Here is a 23,323-nt window from a genome sequence, read left to right on the forward strand (position 1 = left end):
TGCCCCCCACCTTTTCTGCCCATTTCTCTGCCCATGCACAGACCCACAGGCAAATGCTCAGCAGCAAGGTTACCTCTCCAGCGAACAAGAGGCATGGCCTTTCCCTGGATCTCAATGTAGCATCTTTTGTTTCCTCCGCACAGAAGAGCTGTGCTGGCTGAATAGCTCCTTCCCACCCCCGCCCTCTCAGCACACACCTCCATAGGTTGGACAGGTGCCTCTTCTGTGTGTTCCCTCCTTTCCTCCTGACAGCAGCCTTCACACCACAGAGCACCCAGCAGTGCAGGACTGGGCTGATCTGCTGCCAGGGAACAACCAGCTCTTCCTGTTGCTTGTGGCTCCTCAAGGAAGCTGGGCTTGCGACCCCAGGAGGCCCCTGGATCAACGGGAGGTGAGTGAGACGGGAGGCTCTGTGGGAGAAAAGTGTGCGCCTGCCAGTGGGAGAGCATGTGTCTGTTTCCGCCATGCTGCTTGGATGCCCAGGATCAAAGAGGGAGACACTGACCTGCATTAACAAGTGATCCCTATCGGATGAAAACTCTGCCAGGGATCTGGCATAAGGAACAGCAGAGGTAAAGGCCTAGGGGTGCGTTGCAGGGTATTTTACTGCCTGCTTAACAAGTGAAATAAAACCCCACCCTTCTTCCCACAAGATGGAAGGCGTTGCCCCAACGGCCCCTGGAAGATGAGAGGCAAAGAGGGCAGCTGCTTCCTTCACTGCAGAGAAGCTATATGCTGGCCACCAGCTGTGTGCAGCCCTGGGCTGTCCTCTGCTTAAGCAGCTGGTGAATGCAGTGGCCACAGGAGGAGAAGTCCAAGGGAGGGTAATGGGGTGGGAGCCCAGTGGAAGATGCAGCAGGGAGGGAACTGTTCCCAGCCACACAAAAATATTGTGGGTGCATTCATACAGACCTTCCTAAAACTCCCAGGTGTCAGATCTGGACTGCTGAGAGACCGTTGGGCAGAATATGCTCTTGCAGCTTGTCCTGACACAGCTGCCCCTCTTGGAGTTAACCCGGCAGTGTGTGATTGTGTGTGGAAAGGGGAGGGAGCACCTTGCATGCTTCGCCTGTTCAAGAGGCTCTGTTTCTGCTCCTGTGTTGAGGCTGCCAACAACCTGGGGTTTTGCTTTCTTGACAGCAGATGTTTTCATCTGTGCAGAAGAGGCATTGCTAGCCAGCTTGCTTGCCTTCCAGATGCCTTAGGTATTAATTTGCCCTGGCTGCACAAGACTGGCTTCTGAGATTGAAGGGCTGAGATAGGAGGTCTATTGCTTCTCTGGAGGCAGCCCAGAAGCCTTTAGTGATTCAGGAGCCTCTGGTGAGGTTTTTTGGATGTAGTGTGTGTGTGTGCGTGCGTGAACACATGTTTTATTTGCACTTGGGGGTGTTTAGGTGCTTGCCTATTGTTGATTCTGAGGCTCACCAGTTTTTATTATTTGGCACTGATATTTTGCGATGCTCATAAGAGATTCTTAGATTCCCAAAAGTGCCTCTTGCACCTGTTCTGTGCTATATTGCTTAATAATTTTGTCTTTGATAATGCTTCCCACCCGTTTACTCAGAACCAACATTATGCTAACCAGCCTGTAATTCCCCACTGGACTCTCATTTTTAAAAGGTCAGGTGGCATCTATAAGGCAAGCAACACGGTGGGATTGGCACTGCATGCCACAATACAGCCTCTTCCCCACCCCACAGGTATGGAATTCCCAGAAGGATGTCTATTTTAAAAGCACAAGGGCATCGATTTCCCTTTGGGGACGGCAGCATTAGTGGCTTTAGGCATTTGCTCCCCTGGTCTCTGAGACAGCTCCCACCAAAAACCTCAGAGACTGCCAAGCTCAGACCCCTCGCCTGCCAACTCCTCACTCAGTTCAGGAACTAGCGGTTTGTATATGTTTCTTCAAAACCAGTGAAATGAACATGGTGCCCATGAATAATTTCTGAGCAATTCAAAGAGCTTAAGAGTAATAATTTGGAGTACTCCCTGCTAAGGATAGCAGTGATATAAATGTGGGAGAAGGTCTTTCCCAAAGTCTCATCTTGTGTTCCCCCTCCCATATACACTGTGAAGAGAAACCACGTGTCAACAAAATGGTCGCCCTGCACCGCTCTGCATAGAATTCTGTGTTCTTGCATCTTTACTGCTTCTGTGTTACTTTTATGATAGTGCAATTTGCCATACTTCATCCAGCCTGAGACTCCCACTGATGAGCAATTTCCAGACGGGTAAGATCCAGAAGAAATACCATGAGATAGTTATGACAAAATAGGGTAGTAAAGGACTACAGTGGGATCAGGATCAATTGGTTGCTTCATAATTCCTGCAATTTCAGCAAGAATCCCTGCCCAGAGCACACAGATCCAGGGGCAATGCCACCATGTGTAGCAGAATGTCCTCATTTTGCTGCCACCCCTCCAGCATTGTGGAGAAAGGTTTTTGTTGATGTGCCATAATGGGTTAATCACGATGCTTGGGATGCAGTGCCATCAATACGCTGTTTTGAGCACGTCTTTATGAAGTGGGGCTCTCAGGGGCTGCCTAGACCCATATCCCCTGCCATTTTGTCTTCTGCCCAGACCCAATTCCCAGATTGCCATCAGGTCAGTTGTTTCTCTACAATTCCTATTTAACCATTCTTTATATGACTGACAACACACCCTTTCAAAGTGACAGCTGAATATGCATACATATATTTAGAAAACATCATGGACCTAAGAACATTATCTGTTCTGGCCAACTTATTTGCAAAAGCCAGAATTTGTCCAAGTTGTCCAAGCTGATCAAAACCAATGGATTTGATCAGCCCTTACTTAGCATGTCCTTTTCCAGTTAGCACTCAAACAGCTCTCCAGTTCTGAATACAGGATGGGTGTTGAAAGGTCTTGGCCCTAGGAGCATAGTGGTTCAATTCTCTGAAATGTGCTCTCTTTCTCTCCCTCTTTCTCTCTCTTTACCCCCCCCCCCTCAAGGCTTTGGGCTGCCATGCTGAAGCTGACCAGGTTAATAGTTCTGGTGATCTTGGCAGTACAGGTCATTGCCCTCACCTTCTGGTTTCAGCTTCATGGCAGGAAATGTCCTCGGGCGCAGGAGCCATCCCACGTGCACATTCTCATCCTCTCCTCCTGGAGGTCAGGGTCTTCTTTCGTCGGGCAGATCTTCAGCCAACACCCTGATGTCTTCTACTTGATGGAGCCAGCCTGGCACGTCTGGGCAACCATGTACCAAAACAGCGCCAAAGTCCTTCATATGGCGGTGCGGGACCTCGTCCGGTCGGTCTTCAAGTGCGACATGTCAGTCTTCGATGCCTACCTTCCACAGAAGAGAAATGTGTCAGATCTCTTCCAGTGGGAGGTCAGCCGGGCCTTGTGTTCCCCACCAGTGTGCAACTCCTTCCAGCGCAGTGACTTCATCTCCAAGCATGCCTGCAAGACGCTCTGTAGGAAATCCCCCTTCAGCAAAGTGGAAGAGGCCTGCAGGTCTTACAGCCACATTGTCCTGAAGGTGGTCAGGATCTTTGACCTCAAGGTGCTCTATCCTCTCCTCAATGACCCCTCCCTTAACCTCAAAATCATCCACCTGGTCCGTGACCCCAGAGCCGTTTTCCACTCTCGCAAGAACACAGGAGGTAGCCTGGCCCGGGACACGAGGATTGTGCTGAGACACAAGAGGAATGCAATGGATACCGAGCCCTACGCTGCCATGCAGGAGATTTGCAAAAGTCATGTTGAGGTTTACACTGAAGGCAGGCAGGCCCTTCCCAGCACCCTCCAGGATCGCTACCTCTTGGTGCGGTATGAAGATATTGCCAGCAATCCCTTGGCCAAGGCTGCTCAGCTCTACAGTTTTGCAGGACTGCCCTTCTCTCCTAACCTTCAGTCCTGGGTGCACAACATCACCCATGGGCAGGGCCTTGGCAAGCAGGCCTTTGATGTTGACTCCAGGGACGCAGTGAATGTGTCACAGGCTTGGAGGAAGGCCCTTCCTTATCTCCAAATAGCAAAGCTGCAAGAGGTCTGTAAGGATGCCTTGAAGCTACTGGGCTATCCACTAGTTAGGTCTGAGGAAGAGCAGAAGAATATGGCATTAGACCTCTTTTATGCCCAAACGCCTCTTGTCAATCAGGAAAGCAAAAGGAGCCTCGAAGCATCACCTGCAATTTCTTGGACTTGGACCAGATGAGACATCAGAAGCTTCCTAACACTATTGGTCCATTCGGCTCACTATTTTCCACACTGACTGGCAGTGGCTCTGCCAGCAAGATGGCAGCTTGACTTGAACTGTTCCTGAAATACAGCAGTCATGCAAAAAAATAATGATGCAACAGCCCACAAGGGAGAAGTCTGCCCAGCTCGTCACAGAATCTTGTCACTTCCATTTCTGCAAGTTTGCAGCATGTTACAGCTGAAACTTCGCCCAGGGACAGGGATCTGGACACAGCAATGGAATCACCTCTTCCCTTTCTGTTTGAAAAGCTGGGGGGGGGGGGGAGAGATGGGCTTGCCTTACATTCAGGCCCTGAATCCAGCAAGCACCCTTTCATAATATGGTCTTTTAATGGTAATATGGCAGACTAGCACACTTATTAAGGCATAGGCTGTGTTAATTGGATTACCAATGCCAGAATGTTTGTGTGGTAACTAGGTTTTGTGGGAATGGCCAGTGTAAATGGCATAAAAATCTATTTCTGTACTTTTCTGCATTTTCTTCCCTTCTGACTTAACTGTTGACAATTCCTACTCCTGAGTTGGGTACGTTTGTACCTGTAGCTCAGGATAACACCTTGTGCATCTGATGAAGCCAACTGCAGTTCACAAAAGCTTATGCCAAACTAAATTTCTAAGTTGTTAAGGTGCCGGAAGACTCTTTGTTGGTTCTGCTATAAGAGACTAATAAAACTAATCCTAAACTTTGTTGTTGTTTAGTCGTTTAGTTGTGTCCGACTCTTCATGACCCCATGGACCAGAGCACGCCAGGCACTCCTGTCTTCCACTGTCTCCCGCAGTTTGGTCAGACAATCCTAAACTACCCTAATCCTAAATAAGCTCAATAGCTGTCAGTCTGGCTAACTGGCAGACATCTCATACAAACCTGAGCATAGAGGCACCCAGAGACTTCCCCAGATCCTACAAAGGCAGAGTCAAGGGTCGTTTCTGTGCAGGCGCCAGTGCAGAAATGTAGCCCCCACAATGCCTTCAACTCATGAGAGTAACTGAAGAAAATTGGGAGGGGGGCTACAAATGAGAGGATTTCTGTGGTTCGTCGTCTCATCCAATCTAGCAGTCCAGTGTCTGCAACTTTCAAACTCACCCGGAGCATCCTTACAAGCCACAACGGAGAGCTATTGCTAACTCCCAAGAAATCAAGCTTTCTTAAAAGTGCGTATCTACTGAAAGAGTTCCTACAGAAAGCCTTGGTATATTTCTCACAATGCAATGACCAGGAGAAGGTTAGAGAAGCAGGGTATAAAATGTTGGCCCAAAGTACAAGCACCAAGTCAATAGTGTCTTCCATGATGATGAGACTCCTTGGCCATGCTGGGTGATGGCAAAAGGAGGTTTGATTCAATGGCTTGTATGTGTGAAAGAGGATGGAGTCTGTGGTTGGATGAAAGAAAATGCCAAAGTGCATGGATCCCCTTGGCTGGGGAATCAGCTGTCAAGAGATAGTTGACCTCCTGTGTGAGGAAAATAAGCCTTTATTGTAGATCTTGAAGCACCTCCCAGCGAAGCAAAAAGAGGCCTCAGATTTCCCAAAGCTGTAAAGCCCCTGACACAATGGGGGCCCTTAACAGGGCAAGAACAAAGCAAAATGAGGTCCTCATTCTTATAGCAAAACGCATATATTTTAAAGTAACAGTACTAGTAAAAACTAATTAAGACCAATAGTCAGTGCTTACAAAAACTCATTCCTTTTTCTAACCAAATATCCCACAGTCCAAACCACTCCTTTCTTGACAGTAAACACTAAGTGCCAGCTCAAAACAAAATATTTCTTTTGTGCAGTTTTTCTCCAACCACCACCCCTCCCCTAGTCCTCTCTTCATTATCCATAGAATGCTCTCATCTTGAGCAGTGGCATAGCAACGTCAGATGGTACCCGGTGCGGAAAATTTATTGTCACACCCCACACCCCCTTGGAAATTCTTAAAAGAAGAAAAAATAAGATAACTTACAGTTGAAAGTGTTATTTTCTGGTTTATTTACTTAACACTGTGAGCATAAGAACTTAAAATATTTTTTTCCCTAACTTTGTTCTCTGCAAATTTTGAAATCCCATCACTAAAATCAATTCCTTTTGCTACTTTGTTTTCAATTGACAAGATGGCTAAGCCAGAGAGCTTTGCCATTCCCTGTGGGAATGTTCAGGGAGGCAGGAGAGGATATATTGTTTAATTATATCCTTCCCAACTTGTGTTAACAAGTTCTATGATTTAACAGAGTAACTTTCCCCTTTTAAACTTACACAGCGGATAGATTTGCCAGGCTTGCATAAGCCTCCAAAATAAGTTTCCTGGTAATTCCCCTTTCTTCCCTCTTAAAAGAATAGACACGACACAGTCTTGTATAAAAGTATATAAAATAGTTTACTCACATTCTGTTCACAGAAGGATCCTAGAAGGCAGACTTAAGTTACAAGATATATACACCTGGAATCTATGCATGTCCATGTCTGAAACATTGTTTAAATATTTTATTTTGTATATTCATAGTCTGTTTTTTGATCTGAAAAATCTACTAGGTGGCTCATAATTGATTTTAAATCCACAGCTTGGCTGGAACTAGAAATGGCTTCAGTCCCCCTGGTGGATTATCTACACTGGGAACTAGATACTGGGAGTGTGCCCCTTTTGGCTCTGACCCTCAATTACATATTATAGTAACCCAATAATTACATTTTATCCTCACAACAACCCTGTGAGGTAGGTTAGGCTAAGAGACTGACCTGAAGTCACCTAGCAGGTTTCATGCCTGAGCAGAGCTACAAGGTCCTAGTCCAACATTTTAACCACTACACCACACTGGCTCATGACTGGATCAGCCAGCGTCAGTCTAGCTAGCTCAGAACACTGGTTCCAATAGTGGCCAGCTGGAAGGAAGCAAAGAATGGCTTATACAGGAAATGTTGTACAGAGGCTCATGTTTCCTCATACCATGATTATGAGAATGGAAAAGGCTGCTGAGGTGGGGATTTTGTGGAAGGACGAGGAAACAGGAGCCTGTCTGGCCCTATGCATGTTTGCTGGTGTGATTTTTCCAGTTACTGGGGCCTACTCCCATTTGCACTCACTTCCTCTACTTTTTCTGTTGCCTCCCTTACTTCAAACTACTATATAGACAGCAAACGCATTATGGCAGGGCAAAATTATCTTGTTACTCTATGCTTGATGCCCATAAACAATGCATGGTGCCCATGATGCAGACCCTTCGAGTGTCACTATTTTCCAGTGACAGTCCCAGATTTACAGAAGCCACCCCATTTCCTGATTTGATCCTGGAATGCCCCGCTTTTCCATACAACGTCCCTATTTTCAGTGGAGAAAGGCCATGGAAAGTCACGGGAGCCCCGAGCCAAGGAGATAAGTAACCATACCTTTAGAAAACATCTGAAGGCAGCCTAGTATAGGGAAGCTTTTTAATGTTAAATGTTTCATTATGGTTTTTTATACATATTGGAAGCCAACCAGAGTAGTATTAGCATTAGTAGTAGTAGTAATGTAACAGGACATCCCTATTTTCTTGGGAGAAATGTTGGAGGGTATGCATGATGTCGCTGCATAAACACCAGCAACAAATGTAAGGAAGTTGGCTTTAGCGCACGTGAGAGGAGAACAAGTCCATTTTCTGGGCTGTTTTTCCTCTCCACTGAGATTTGCAGTTAACAGAGCTGCTCGAGAGAAGACGCCCACCTGCCCGCCACCCCTGAATCTCCCTGGGTGGGGGAAAGGAGAAGGCAGGAGGGGTGTGGGAAATAGAACAGCATGCCCCTGCGCATGTTGCTCCTGCCTCTGCCCGAGCCCAAACTGGAGGTGCGTTCCCAGTCCAATGCGACGCATGTGCAGCCAGGCCGTCATGTGGCCTCCCTGAGGAAGGGGGCAGGTGTCCTGGAGGTTCGGGCTCGCACTGACCTCTCCCCACCCTCAGCCTCCACCCCCACCATACTCTACTTCTTCTTTGCCACCAGAGCAACCAGCAGTGGCGGCAGAAGGAGCGTGACAGCGTTGTTTGCCCAAAGTCACTTTCTTTCAGGGGCCGGGAGCGGGCGCGTTGAGCAGTCTGTCACCCCCCTCATGATGACACCCAGGGTGACCTGCCCCCACTGCCACCCACTTCCTACACCACTAATCCTGAGACCTCTGCAAAGGAGTTGAAGTGTAATTTAGTCTTGAAGAATTCATGGTTGGCGTCTGTGTGAAAAGCCCTCTAATGAAGTTCACATATCTGATCTGTTTCAATAACGAAGTTCACATCAAGCCTGGTTCCAATCAATGTGGTTGCTGTTCTACTTGCTTCAGCGAGGTATGGCTGGATACAAGATGACCAAATTAGCCATTTCCTTTTAGGGTTTATGACGATCCACATGTGCTCTTATTTATATAAGATTTTTACAGTCCAAATTAATTTTGCAGTGGAGACTTGCATCAATCCTAACAGTGCTCCCTTTTTCTGTTTTCCACTACCATTAAAGACCATTTTTGTCATGGTTTCCTGCCATCTCCTTCCATCTCTGCTGATGTTTTCTACCATTTACAGCAGTTTTCCACCTGCCTCATAGACACGACACTGAACGTCAACACCCTGGTTGCTCCCACATTTTCTTTGAGAAGTTAGAATGTTCATGAAGATTCCACAACATCACCATCATACAGGGGCAGGGATGGCCAAAAGTGATGGTCAGATAGAATGTATTCATTTCATAGCATAACCTCTTGAGGCTGGCGAGTGCCACATCTATTCATAGTAGGAGCCTTTGATAATGCCTTAAGAGCCAGTTCATGGATGAGTGATCAAGTTTAAGAGCATGTGAAAACGTATATTCTTTGGCAGTGGCCAGTGTGGCTGTAGTCGGCTGTGTAAACTTCCTTAATCTGGCTGCATTGATCTTTTAGAGCTCCTGGATGTTTGTATTTCACAAAACTCTTGAAAAACCTGTCAAAGAGATAAGTTACTGTTGGCACCTATAACACTTTTTTGCAGCATGATTTGGACAGAACATTCAGATGCTGTGGCATTTAATGAGGAAGGGAGCACAGATTCTCTTCACTCATTTGTCCCATACCTGGCTGTTCAGCTATGATTTCTCTTTCCTTACCAACTCAAGGAAGCCAGTGCCACACACAGAGACCTGAATACATACCTATATTTACTGTACCTCTATCCAAGGTGCATTTGCCATGATGTGGCAGAAATTTATCACATACTCCAATACCATCATACAAGTTGTTTGCCCTTCTCTACATCTATTTTTAAAAAATTAAGTCTGCAGCCTCTGTGTCATCGGCTACCTTATTGTAACCAGATAAACTACCCTTAAAAGTTAGGTGGAGTTTTAGTTGGGTTTTTGTTGTTGCTGCTGTTATTTTCAATTTTTGTATCTTTATTTTTAGATCTTACAATGATTTGTGTGGAAATTGTTCAATTATGGGTGTGTTTTATTTATTGTTTATGACTAGTTTTGTTATGTTTTTATTATGTATATCTTTTCATGTTAATGTTGTATGAAAGGCGGCATACAAATTAAATGATAATGATGATGAAATGTTCTTCTACAAGGAATCCCAGGCTGGTGTGTGAATAGCCAAGATGATGAGCAATACTTTGCATTTGCTACAGGACATGTAGGTGCCCCCCCCCCCAGCACTCGTTAGCCTAAATGATGGGGGTGGGCTGTATGCGTATCTATCTAAGTGGGGATGTTCTGGCTCCAGAAATCATTCCAGTGACTAAGTGCATCAGTGCTACTGAGTATTCTTGACTGGGTGGAAGCACTTCTGGAGAGAGGGATGGGGGGGGGGTGGGATGACCCCACAGGAAGACCCAAGCAATGCTCCAACTTTAGGGGATTGGCTAAAGTTGAGCCAAAAATGTGTGGCTGTCTGTTGCCAAGTACCTCAGAATCAGCCACTGCCACACCTAAGTTCCAACTTAAGGCAAGCTGGCAAAGGGAGAATAAAGAGGCTGATTGTGCCAGGTCCACATAAATCTCCTGTGAAGTAAATGAAGGCTTTGTGTACAAATGGAAATGAGGAGTAGGAAATTCTCAAAGAACGGTCTCTCCATCACAACAGCTTGCTGTGCTTTCAGTCACAGAAGACAGTAACTGCAGGTTGCTGGCCTCCAGAGACTTTCCCTCTAGCCTGACACTCAGAAAACTCCCTCTGAAGAAATGTGTGTGAGAAAGCAGAGGGCTGTTTGCTGCCCTCCTACAGTAAACCATGGCTGTTGCAAGCTAACTTTTCCTGAATGCCACGCGCCTGTTCACATTCTCCGCTCCATATTTTGCCACTAGCTTGCTTCTGAGGTCTTCATCCCCCTTCAGCAAGTCCACATCATCCTGCCTGCTCCAAAGAGGGCAGCCACCCAAGGACTGCCCCGTCTGCAGGCAACATTCCACAGCTGCCACTTCCCCACTGTTTTTCAAAAAAGCTTGTGTCACAGTTGTCAGGTCCACGTCAAACTTCTTCATGAAATACTTTATGTCCTCTACTGCCGTGGCCACCTCCACAGCTGAGGGAGCTGCAGGCTGCTGCTCTGCCACTGGGGGCTGGCTTGGGGGCTCAGCAGAATCTCCACCAGATACAAACTCAAGCGCCCTGATTTTGGGATTAGGAGGTGCTTCTTCTTCAGAGGTCTTGAGCTCCATGTGTTCTGAAAAGGTGTCTTCTGTGGAGCTGGGGCTCTCACTGTCTCCCTAGAAGGAAGGTGAATTAGGACAGTTCAAGATCACTGTTTCTTTCTAAATTTTGTAAGCCTTACAAAGAGCAGATTATCGTCAGTTTCTGGGACCTGGTACTCTGATGGTGATGGGGCAATGCTGTTTCAGTCATTCCATCTCAAACAAGATAGTGAAGGGTTACAGAAAGTACAGAAAAGGGGAAAACGACAATGGGGTTGGAGAAGTTTCCCTCTGAGGCCTTTGAATCTGCCAGGTGGACAAAGTTGACCAGGGGCCCCTTTCCCACTCGAGTCCTTCGGCACTGCAGATGCACTGCTTTTCTCTAATCAGATTGAAGCATATTAAAGGGAAAGCTGCTTGGGTCTTACTTGCAAGTAGCCCCACCAGTAATGAGTCAGGCTGGGCTGCAGGTAAAGGTGGGCATCAAGGCTCAAGGCTCCCACTAATGGTTTATAAGCCTCAGAGACAGTCAGGAAAAGGAGCCAGAGCACACCTCTTTTGGGAGCATATAATATGGTAAGTTGTACCAGAGTGTGGTAGAGGTGGGCTATATTTTCCCCAACCCACTCCCACAGTTGAGCAGGGCTTCTCTGGTCTGAAAGAAGGCAGAGAGAGGAGTGCAGCCCTGCTCCTGAAGGCAGCAAGGAACAACTGCTTCAACTCTGAAGAGTGAGAGACCCTACAACTGCAACACTAGACAACACACACTTGCAATAATAATAATAATAAATAATAATAATAATAATAATAATAATAATAATAATAATAATTTTTTATTTATACCCCGCCCTCCCCAGCCAAGACCAGGCTCAGGGCGGCTAACAACCAATAATAAAAACAAGTTGATTAAAATACAATTTAAAAGATTAAGATACAACATTAAAACATTAGGATGCAGCCTCTTCACAGGAGAAAGGAAAAAGAAAGAGGAGGAGGGAATCAAACTGATTCTAAGCCAAAGGCCAGGTGGAACAACTCTGTCTTACAGGCCCTGTGGAAAGAAATCAGATCCCGCAGGGCCCTGGTCTCATGAGACAGAGCATTCCACCAGGCCGGAGCCAGTGTTGAGAAGGCCCTGGCTCTGGTTGAGGCTAATCTAAATTCCTTAGGGCCTGGGACCTCTAGGGTGTTGCTATATATGGACCTTAAGGTCCTCCGTGGGGCTTACCAGGAGAGGCAGTCCCGTAGGTACGAGGGTCCTATAGTGCAGAATGGTCTAGCAATCAGCAACGGTGAAATAGAAACATTAATCAGAAGCCTCCTTCAGCAGCTTCTACCTCTGAAATGGTTCCTGTTTAGCAGGCTGCATCATTAGTTAATTGGTTAATCCCTGTTCCCCAGGTGCGGGAGGTGGGGAGGTTAATGACTAGTTCCTTCTCTGAAGCTGCAAGGAGCATTTTTCCAATTAAAAGCACATGGCAATCCTGAAATGCCTCAAGGGTGTTTACTGGCACGCACGCACCACAGACTGCCACTGCAATGGGGGGGGGGTTGGATTGCTACGAATACGGTCTGAAAAAATATAAGGGGACAACACTGGAATGAACAGGTTGGCACACAGCACTGCCTATATCACCCAGAAAAAAGTGCCTTAATGAAACCTAGCAATTCCAGGCTAAATAGCCAGTGACAAACAAGTTATACTTGCCCATGTCCAAGGCCAAATATGTCAAATAAATGTAATCAGTTCTGCCTTTAGTCATTCTATAAGCTATGCTGAAACACTCGGTGCCATCTTATGCGAAGGCATCTGTACCCCATTGTCTTCAAATTCTTTGTTAGCTGCCTGGAAAATGCTATGTACCTTTGGTCCTTCCGCAGTGTGGCTTTGATCCTCTGGCTGGGGGACATCCTCGACTTCCTTACTTTGGGAGGCTGCTAAAGACAAAGGTATGTTGAGGTTCACTGTGACAAAAGTAATCCAAGCCACATTTCCCACCCTTGTGATGATGCACCAATCACCACCTTGGTGCCATGGGCCCTTGAAAAATGGGAGAAGGAAATGGCAGCTTCAGGTCCTGAAGCCCCACTGGCCTCAGCTAGCTAATGGAACAGGGAATGATGGGTTTTTCCGACTCTTGATTTATTTATTCCCCGCCCCACCCCCCACATGTAAGGTTGCGATTGTGCAGCTAAAGTGAGTGTAAGCTGCAGGCCCACTGCACTGCAAAAAAAAGCCCTCTTTTCCAGAGGAAACAAAGGGTCAGTTAGGCTGGGGACTGAGATATGAAAGCTAGGAACTAAATGGCACCTTAAACCTAGGTTATGGGTGCAACAACAGAATGTCTAGGTATGCTTTTTAATAACAAGAATACAAAGCTGAAAATGAATGAACTGCAGCTAAAATATTATGTTCAGTTTTCACATAGTCATCCTTCCCCTGCCCACCCCCCTAATACTCTTATGAGGGTCTATTCTCCAGTCTTCAGAGAATAACTGGATGTGGGGAGGCAGAAAAAGGTCCTGCTTTCCTTCCACTTTGCAGTTTTAATCTGAAATCTTTAGGCGCAGTACTGCACCCAGAGCTCAGAAACTGCTCACGAGAATGAAATTCCCTGTCACAAAATGCACCTAAAACAATGGCAGTTTTGAACACTGGCTGGGGAAGACCCTCACACAAGTGAGAAGGAGCAGCACTGAACAGGCAAAAAGCCCGAGGACTTAAAGAATCCTAAGAGTAGAGTGAATCCCCCTCCAAAGGGGCAGGCAATCCGGAGGCAAGGCGATCATGGACTGGGAAACTGGAGCCTGGGGGTGGGGGGAATACTCAAAGACAGTAGGGAGTTGAACAAGGGTAGTGGGGAAGAAGAGAGGAGTGAAAGGGGTGTGTGTGCATGAAACTCACAGGGGAAGTACTTGGCAGGTCACCAGCAAGCAGAAGCAGTAGCTTGAAAGCATATGAGATGTTATGGCAGGCAGAAGCCCAGTGTTGACCAAAGGCAGGACTGAGAAGGAAGGAGGAAGCTACTTTAATATATTTTGAATTATGTCCCCATGATAGGGCTTGGAGGCAAAAAAGGTGTGAAGAGAAGGGAGAAGGCAGGAGGAAAGAACCCCAAAGGGAGAATTTTGCCCGTGGGGGCTCCTTTGGCCAACACTTGGCCAAAGTTTCATTTCTGGGCAATATAGAAGCCCAGAGGGGACAACAACCTGCAAGATGAGTGGTAGTATTTGACAACCAGGAAGGTGGAAGCAGGAGGTGGGCCAGGGTGCCCCAGACAAGCTGCCTCACCATAATGTAGCAGTGATGCCAGATATGGCCGGCTAGTGGCTAGCTGAACCTTGCTGCCTTCTGGCTAGGAAAGCATCCTTCTGCCAGGCCTTACTGGTCCTGACTGGCAGCAGTGACTCTCTGTATGGCTTCAGGCAGGACTCCTTCCCAGCCCTAGATGGAGATGATGCCAGGGTCTGAACCAGGGACACTTTCTGCATGCCAAGCAGGTGCTCTGATCCTGTGCTATGGCAGGCCTTTTGGCCCACTCCAGCTAAAGCAGCCCTGCTTACCAGCAGCAGATTCAGACGAGCTTCTGAGCTTGCGTCTCTGGGCAGGCAGGCAGAGGTCTTCCTTGCCCCGCAAGTGCTTCAGGTAGCGGTCGCGCATGGCCTGCCAGGAGTGCCGCGTGACCCGGGCCGCCTCCATCTCCTTCCAGACAGCGTTGCCACTGCCGGCTGCCTGCCTGCCGATGCTGCCTCTCTTGCTCCTCCGCAGGTGCAGCAGGATGGCCTGGTCTTCCACCTCGCTGAAGGGCAGGCGGCCCTCGGCAGCGCCCGTGTCCGCGGTGACCGGCGGTGGTTGCAGGCGGTATGTCTCCATCGGCAGGAGCTCCTGGCGGGCCACACAGTCGGCGATGTAGGTGGCGGAGATGAAGACCCCCGAGGTTCTCGGCGGCACCTCTCCCGGCCGGGCCAGCAGCACCGCGCCCGGCTCCTGCACGCGGCACATGCGCCCGCCGTGGCGCACGATCAGCGGGGCCAGCTCCACCTTGGCCGCCCCGGGGCGTACGTAGAAGCTCAGGGGGCTGCCGTCCTCCCGCTGGAAGAACAGCCGAGGCTGCGGGGCAGAGCCATCCGGCTCACCCTCGGCCTCCGCTGTGCCCAGCATCGTCCGCACAGCTGGGGCTGCAGCGGAAGGACGAGCCCCGCGACCGGCTGCTCGGGCCCCCCAATTCCCACCCGACGCCGCCTACGGGCTCCTCTGCCCGGAAAGGAAATGGCACTTTGCACGCGCTCAGGGGCATCCGCGTGCTCAGATTAGGGGCGGGGCGATTTGACCCGTTGCACTCCGCCCACTCCTCCCTTCAACGGCGGCGGCAACGTACCGGAAAGTTTCCTTTTGCAGCCGCCGAGCTCCAGTTTGCGCAGACGCGGAGGCGCTTCGTCGAGGGAGGGCGTGGCGCCGCTTGCGGTAAAAGCGGCTGCTGACCCAGAAGTGCTTTCGCTTTTGTTTCCTGTGGGGTGGAAGAAGCACCTGTCGGCCCGGAAGATGGCGGCGCCCGCCACGACGAACCCTCTGGATGGCGAGGCCGAGCCCCGCCTCAGCAAGAAGTGAGTGCCGGAGCCGGCCGCCGCGGCCTCTGTCATGCTCGGCGTGGCGGCGGCAACGTGGCGGCGGCTGCTGGGTCTCCGCCCGGCCTGGCCGCTGCGGAGCTTCTGCGGGAGCAGGCAGGCCCTTGGCGGGCAGGCGAGGTCGGTGTCTGGCCCGCTGGGTGGGGTGTTGGCTGCGGGGAAGGGCCGCTGGAGAGGGAAACGCCGCTGACTCTCGGTTCCCTTTTAGCGAGCTGAAGCGGCGCCTGAAGGCCGAGAAGAAAGTGGCCGAGAAGCAGGCGAAGCAGAAGGAGCAGGCAGAGAAGCTGCCGCCAAAGCCCGCCGCCTGCGCGGCTGAGGACGAGGAAAACCTCGACCCCAACGTGAGATGCCGCCTTCGCCGGGGCTGCCCAAGCTGGGCGGGGGGAGGGGGGCACTGAGTGGGTGGCTTGACGGAGAGGGAGCCCTTGTGGGTTGGGGATCTGCAAGTGGCTGTGGCTTGGGGCTTAGCCCCAGAAACCCTTTGGCCGGAGTTTCTTCCAGATAAAGCTCCCTGATCTGCGCCCACGGTTAAGGCACTGCTTGGGTGGCCTGGTGCAAATGCAACTATGTTATTTCCAAAGGGATCCTCTCAAGGATCTGGCAGAGAGCTTCCCTTGCTTCTTCCAGATCTTTCACTGGAATACTGATGCTTACTGTGAGGTGCTCCTTTGTCTTATGTTAAACAAGTTTCTGGGGCCGAATCGTCATGTACTAATTTGTACATTGTCAAACATCTTTGTCTCCTTTGTACTGGTAGCAATACTACAAGATCCGCAGTCAGGCCATCCAGCAACTGAGAGGCACTTCCGAAGATCCCTTTCCACACAAGTTCCATGTGGATATCTCACTGTCAGACTTTATAGAAAAGTACAATCACCTACAGGCAGGGGATCATCTTACTGATGTTACAGTGAGACTAGCAGGTAAAGGTTCATGTTGACATTCTGGGAATGAAAGTGATTGTCACCTTCCCCACATATTTCTTTTTTATAGTGAAGAATTAGTGCAGTGTTGTGTGGGTAGTTTCTAAGCAAAAGAAGGAGTGTCACTGATTGCTCCTCTTGTGGGAACAGTAAAGTTGCAGTAAGTTTCATGGAGTTGAAGATATAAGGTGGAATTTGAAGTAAGCAATTTGTCCGTCAGTTGCTACAAATTCTGCGCAATTGACCTTTGGTAAGGTCTCAGTGGAAGGTTGTATGTTATGTGCTGCCATCCAGAACTCATATGTGTTTTCCAGGCTTTTCATTGTAACTGATGGCATCTGAGGCATTTTTCTTTGTCACTTTTGTCATTTAGGCCGGATTCATGCCAAACGAGCCTCTGGAGGAAAGTTGATATTTTATGATCTTCGTGGGGAGGGAGTTAAGTTGCAAGTTATGGCAAACTCCAGGTAAACAACATTTAACTGCTTTTGTCTGTTATTGCCTTCTGTGAGTCCCAGTGGTGGGGCACAAAGGAACTGAAAATGAAAGTATGATGTTCTTGGGCCTCCCGACTTGTTCTTGAGGATATTGTCCCAAGGGAACTTCCTTTCTGGCTCACTTTACACATTCTAGAAATCCCCTACAATGGGTTATATTCCAACTAACTTTAATTTGTATTAGACCCATTGATATTAACGGACCTAAGTTAACCATATCCATTCATTTCAAAGGGTCTGCTCTACATATGACTAACTGGGGTTGGGGAAATGCTTGCCAAAAAGAGTTGTTTCAGTAAAATATTTTTTAATCCTCCCCCACCCCCAGAAACTACAAATCTGAAGAGGAATATATGCACATTAACAACAAGCTTCGTCGTGGGGACATTATTGGGGTCCAAGGGAATCCTGGCAAGACAAAGAAAGGGGAACTGAGCATCATTCCGTATCAAATCACCCTCCTAGCTCCTTGCCTCCACATGCTACCTCATCTTCATTTTGGGCTGAGAGACAAGGTATCTTATTTGGAGCTGCTGTTGCAATAGCTCACTTGATAACCTCTGAGGTTATCCAGTGTACTTTGGTTTTCCTTTGGTATGTTTTATGCTCTAAATCTAGCCATTGTTTGCAGGAAACCAGATTTCGGCAGAGATACCTGGATTTAATTCTTAATGACTTTGTAAGGCAAAAATTCATCGTCCGAGCAAAAATGATAACATACCTTCGAAGTTTCCTAGATGAATTGGGCTTTTTGGAGGTAAGCATTGTGTGCATAGATAGTGCTATATGTTACTCCTACTACTTCACTTTCATCGTATTCCTAGTTATTAGTGTGTTTCTTAAAAAAAAATATGATTGGCTCCTCTGAAAGTGGGATGTTGGACTAAAGGTGCCTCTTTGGGCTACATGTTTTTAAAGCTTGGCATTCCTTGAGTTGAAAGAGCATACAAGATGACCTTTTCCATTTAATGAAATGTAGAAAAGAATATAGTGTGTGTTGGGCTGTATTCACATGTAACAGTAAACTGAGGTTTGAATCTACACCATAACGTGTACACAGTTTGAGAGCTCACATTTCACTCCTTCCTTTGTTGGGAGTAAAAAAAAGTGTGTGCTAGCGTGGTGTCTGAATTTGTGCTCTTGATCTGTTCCTTTTTAAATAAATGTAGACAAACCATAATGTGAGGCCAAGAATTGTATTTGGTTTTCCATTTGTGGTTTGCGAGAGACAACCCATGAGTGCTGGATAAAGTGTGATTCATGGGTTGTTGCTCCCAGCTGGCTGGAGGGAAGAACAAAATAGCAGCACCACGTAGTTTGCATTTATGCCATAATGCGCACAAACTTTGGCTTTGTGGCACTTGGTCTCTTGGCCTTAATACAAGAGAAAAAGCATTCTGAAGAGTTTTTGTTTGGGAGATGTAGTTTTTAAATTAATGCTGTGTTGCAGATGCACCAACTAATAATAATAATAACAATAACAAAAATTGGCAGATCCAAAAGGAAGACGAAATACAGCAGAGAGAGCCAACCCCACCCACGAAATATAAAATAATTTATTTATAGATAGGAGCAGCACTTTCTGAAGTTCACACTAAAAAGTGGGGTAAGATTGCACATTCTCACCTCTGGAACACCCAACTTTCAGTCATTTGTCGTCCTCCCATAATACCCATAACAAAACAGATTGACTGGTGTGCTTACCTTAGTGTGACCCAAAAGGCTTATAATCTCTGACCCTTGTCAGCCAGGCAGCTATATTTGTTCTTGCTTCTCTGTTTCCATTAAACCTGAAGCCTTTGGAGGTTGGGTCTGGAGTCTCAGTTCTCAAATACATGCCTCAGAAAATCAACTTTGAAGGTGGGGGCTACTGTGTTGCATGAGAGAGCCAATGAATCATTTGTAATTCATGTTTGCTTGTTCTTTGATTAGATTGAGACTCCCATGATGAACATCATACCTGGAGGGGCTGTGGCAAAGCCTTTTATCACCCACCACAATGAGCTGGACATGGACTTGTACATGAGAATAGCACCAGAACTCTACCACAAGGTGAACTGTCAGAGACAAAGAGGATAAAATACATTCACTCTATTGGTCTGATGCACCAAAAATGTGAATATTTCACAGCATCCCCTTTTTGCTTAATGTGCAAACTGAGGCCAGAACTGATTAAAGTACACATTTCAGAAAGTTCAGAGGAATAACTTCTGCATAAGAATGCCACGAGGATGGAGGTTTTTGAAGGCTGTGCATCTCTCATACTGATGGGCCTATTGAACTGCCCAAGCAGTTGAGTCGTGTCACACCATTGGGTGGACATGGAGACCAACTTGCACTGATTATGACAGCAGATGTTTCATTACTTTTGTATGCTGCAGAAAACACATTTGCATCATGTTCTTCTTGGTACTGGCCCCGCACCCTTGTCCTCTCCACTGGTTTCTGTTGAAATATTTGGGTCAGGTTCTGCTGTTCATATTGAGATGCAAATTATTCCATGTAACACTGGATTATATCCCCCCAAGTTATTTACATGTTTCCTCTCAATCTTCTGGATTCCTTCTTACTCACAGATTAGTTATTGGCCCTGGTTGGGGGAAGCTAGGAGAGTCCTGGTGGAGTGGGCCCTGAGGTGGTCTTAGTCATAGGGTTTGCTTCTAAGACCAGTTTAGGTACAAAACAAATGCCCCTTCACAAAGCAGGTGGGTCCAACTGTCTTTGTGTTTTGTAGATGTTAGTGGTTGGCGGAATAGACCGGGTCTATGAAATTGGGCGCCAATTCCGGAATGAAGGCATTGATTTAACTCACAACCCAGAGTTCACAACCTGTGAATTTTACATGGCATATGCAGACTACCATGACTTGATGGAGATCACAGAACAAATGCTCTCAGGTTGGTGACCACAATATTGAAGAAGGGGGTGGAGACAAGATCTTTGTGAGAATTTGAGCAGTAAACAGACATGGATAGGCATAAAGGGGAGCTCTTCTCTTGCAGGGATGGTGAAACACATCACTGGCGGCTACAAGGTAACGTACCACCCTGAAGGCCCAGATGGTCAGGCCTATGAGATAGACTTCACACCACCCTTCCGCAAAATTAGTATGGTGGATGAGCTGGAGAAAATATTGGGAGTGACTTTTCCTGCTGCAGATCAGTTTAATACAGAAGGTAAAAGAAGACAAATCTTGATTTGTTTGTAGCAGTTCATTTTATGTTGAGAACATACAAGAGAAGTAAAATACACCAGGTGCCAAGGTCCTTATATTGAGTATGAGAACAGGATTGGAGTATGTCTCTGCCTCACCTGGGCTGCTGTTAGGGTTGCGGGGGCTAGTGTAGCAGATTGCTAAGAGGGATGGGTAGTTTTTTGGGGTTAATGTTATTCTAGCTCTGAATTGATACTACTTTTGCCAATGGCTTTCATACTGTGTTTGCTTAGTAATTGCTGGTGGCCATTACCATTCCCAGTGATGGAAAAATGCAAGTGGTTCCAGCCCTCCTCATGCATCTAGGTAAGGGATTCAGGCAGGGGCGTCACTAATATCTCCATACTGTGCACACAGAAACTCGTAAATTCTTTGATGCTATCTGTGAAGAGAGGGGGATTGAATGCCCGCCCCCCCGGACTACAGCCAGGCTCCTTGATAAGGTAAGGGTCCTTTGTAATCTCTGTTAACTTTTGGGTTCTCCTGTTCTCTGTCTCTCCTTGATTTGGCCTAGTCAAAATTCTCAAAGTGCCACAGGAAGGAGTGTATTGCACCTTAAAGGCATGTGAGGCAGAGCCCAGAGGGATGGATGGTTGGAGGTGGAGCTTGTTCTACTAAGCCCAGAGGAAGGCAGATTTTTGGAATTCTTCTGAGGTTTGTGACTTTTTGCTTCTGGACACAGAAGGGTCCTGCTTCCTGATGTTCTATGTGCAAAGTGAATCTAAAAAGTGGACTGCCTGCTATGGTTAATGGGTCAGCCCGGAAAGTGTGTCCTCAGAAAGTTTATTTTTTGCTATGGACATGGCTAAATTCGTCAGATGATGAAAAGGATCAGCAGGGTTTTCCCATCTTACGCCACTTTCCAAGACAACAATTGTTTAAAGCAACAGTGTGAAGCCTCTCACTCTCTCTTCCATCCCCTCTTGTTTTCTAGTTGGTTGGGGAATGTTTGGAAGTTACGTGCATTAACCCCACATTTATCTGTGATCACCCTCAGATCATGAGTCCTCTGGCGAAATGGTAAGCAGGGAGAAAGGGTGTGTGTGCACTCATGTTTTGAATGGCTCAGCTGTTTTCTGTGTGTTCTGCAAGCAGGCAGCAACGTATTTTGCTAAGGCAAGTTTTTATTTTTATGGTTTTCTAGTTTGGTGAGTCTTGGGAAAGCTGGATTGGGGGAAATAAGGGTGTTGTGCTCCTTGCCATGTCCTATAAAATAGAATGAACTACGCAGACCTGATAATCAGATTGTAGAATCTAGAGAAAGTGCAGAAATGTTACATGCATTATAGAGTAGAATTTGTTTAATTAGTCTGTAGACCGTATCAAAATCTTTTATTACTTTTCCCCTGCTGCTATCCAGGTGTGTTTGAGTAGCTTGCGGGTCTAAATCTTAGGTCTCCTGTTGTCCCTCTGCAGGCATCGCCTTCGGCCGGGCTTGACAGAACGCTTTGAGCTTTTTGTGATGAAGAAGGAGATCTGCAATGCCTACACAGAATTGAATGATCCTTTTCTGCAGCGGCAGCTTTTTGAAGATCAGGCTAAGGTGTGAAGTTTGCATAGGTGGCCATTTGAGCTGTGCTTTTTTCTGTGAGGCTCTCTGTCCCTGTGTAATGCTAATGATTTGTATCTGTCAAGGGAGGGCCTGCATGTTGCAGGAACCCACGGGCAGGAGGATGGATCACCCAGTGTTGGGTGGGAGGGCAGGTGCTGATTTCTACAATGTCTCCCTCAAGCACATGAATGAACAATGGATACTTTGTCCTGTCAAATCTATAAACAAATGATGTAGGTAGAAACTGGGGAGATGGCTGAAATAGAGTCATCAGGGCAGTCTTTGCAAACCTAGTGCCCTCCAGATATTTTGTAGAGTTATATGGCCACTAGTTGGCAAAGCCTGCCCCCCCAAATGCCTTCTTAACTCCTGTGTGATGTATTTGACTGTGACACACAGAGCCAACATGAACCCCCAGCTCCAAATAAGAGGTTCCATGAGCATATTGGTGGAGTGGCAGGTATGGGCTCAACCACATTTCCTGTCCCATTGTCCTCTGACTTTGTAGACCCAGTTGCCAAAGAGAAGCCTTAGAAGCCCATCTCCAGGGGCCTCTTAAAATCTCTTCCCAAGCAAGTTCTATGGCTGCAGACTCTAGTTTCAAGGATGACCCCTTGGTCCAGCTTTTCATTTCCACCCCCTTCCCCCAGGCAAAAAGTGCAGGTGATGATGAGGCAATGTTTATTGATGAGAACTTCTGCACGGCTCTGGAGTACGGGCTCCCCCCTACAGCAGGCTGGGGCATGGGCATCGACCGCCTAACCATGTTCCTGACTGACTCAAACAACATTAAGGTAGGCACAGACTCTTCGTGAGTTCCTTCCACCAAGCCAAGGCCTGCCTGTGCCATATACCATTTGAGGACTTATGCTTGGTTTTACTGATTACTGTTTTTAGCTATATTATGTACGTGTGTATTTTATATGTTGGAAGCTGCCTGGGATCACCATTTGATAAAGGGTAGCCTATTACAATGAGTATGTGTGAGATGTAAATGACTCTCATTTCAAGTGGTCTTAGTTTGGGACTCTCAACTAATCCATCATTAAAAAGTGCTACAGATCTTGCTACAGTGGCTCTTAGGCCTCCTCATGCAGGAATTGTGGGGGGTGGGGAGAGGTGTTGGTGGTCTAAAATGCCTCTTTCTTTTGCAGGAGGTGTTGCTATTTCCAGCCATGAAACCTGAAGAAAAGAAGAAAGATGCACAATCCAATTCTCCTGCTGATGGGACCTCTGTGTGACCCAAAAGGCTGCATTAGGGGGCAGAGGCTGTCCTAGGCCTTTGGACATGCCAGGGCATGCTTCTGTATTTTACAATCGTGAATAAAGGAGCTGTGCTATTGCTGTTTGCTATGAATTTGTCCTTTCATGATTTCTGGGGGGAGCATAGAAAGGCCCCCTCCCCTGCGTATGGGGCACAGCAGCTGCGAATGGCCTGGGCCATTATGTCTCCCCTCAGATTCTACTTGTCTTTAATGGTTATTTTGAAAGCACGAAGTGTCTTGGGAATGTCATTCTGTCTTCGGAGCCATATGAAGAATGATGGACATTAGGGAATCTGCTCAGTGTCTGGGCAAATGAGCATAACCATGGTTGCAAACATCAGAAGTAAAATGTCATAGTCCAGCTCCCTGTTGATTTCTAACCAGCATATAGTGAAAGGGGCAGGATG

General features: G+C 47.3%; 3 protein-coding genes across 5 annotated transcripts; 2 read left to right on the forward strand and 1 right to left on the reverse strand.

Annotated features, from left to right (window-relative positions):
* The first annotated feature begins 261 nt into the window (after positions 1–261).
* CHST4 (carbohydrate sulfotransferase 4) lies at positions 262–4,445 on the forward strand. The gene is made up of 2 exons (XM_083451770.1): positions 262–391; positions 2,976–4,445. Exon 2 carries the CDS (start codon positions 2,989–2,991, stop codon positions 4,183–4,185), a length of 1,197 nt encoding a protein of 398 aa, XP_083307896.1. The 5' UTR covers positions 262–391; positions 2,976–2,988; the 3' UTR covers positions 4,186–4,445.
* A 2,120-nt stretch (positions 4,446–6,565) lies between these two features.
* TERF2IP (TERF2 interacting protein) lies at positions 6,566–15,001 on the reverse strand (the record flags this gene model as incomplete). Of its 2 annotated transcripts, none has more annotated exons than XM_083452556.1 (3): positions 6,566–10,914; positions 12,704–12,774; positions 14,404–15,001. In XM_083452556.1, 3 exons carry the CDS (start codon positions 14,999–15,001, stop codon positions 10,453–10,455), a joined length of 1,131 nt encoding a protein of 376 aa, XP_083308682.1. In that variant the 3' UTR covers positions 6,566–10,452. The 2 variants fall into 2 exon arrangements, with proteins under 2 accessions (XP_083308682.1, XP_083308681.1); XM_083452555.1 differs by having other exon boundaries at positions 12,704–12,777.
* KARS1 (lysyl-tRNA synthetase 1) lies at positions 14,592–23,004 on the forward strand. 2 transcript variants are annotated; one of them, XM_083452510.1, is made up of 14 exons: positions 14,592–15,444; positions 15,674–15,806; positions 16,223–16,388; positions 16,762–16,855; positions 17,214–17,400; positions 17,517–17,642; positions 18,818–18,937; positions 19,620–19,782; positions 19,888–20,061; positions 20,457–20,542; positions 21,034–21,119; positions 21,516–21,642; positions 22,302–22,445; positions 22,806–23,004. In XM_083452510.1, exons 1-14 carry the CDS (start codon positions 15,383–15,385, stop codon positions 22,890–22,892), a joined length of 1,755 nt encoding a protein of 584 aa, XP_083308636.1. In that variant the 5' UTR covers positions 14,592–15,382; the 3' UTR covers positions 22,893–23,004. The 2 variants fall into 2 exon arrangements, with proteins under 2 accessions (XP_083308636.1, XP_083308635.1); XM_083452509.1 differs by having other exon boundaries at positions 15,205–15,585.
* The last annotated feature ends 319 nt before the right edge of the window (positions 23,005–23,323 follow it).

Source organism: Podarcis tiliguerta (genome assembly GCF_965153285.1).
Source record: "Podarcis tiliguerta genome assembly, chromosome: 8".
Lineage (NCBI taxonomy): Eukaryota > Metazoa > Chordata > Lepidosauria > Squamata > Lacertidae > Podarcis > Podarcis tiliguerta.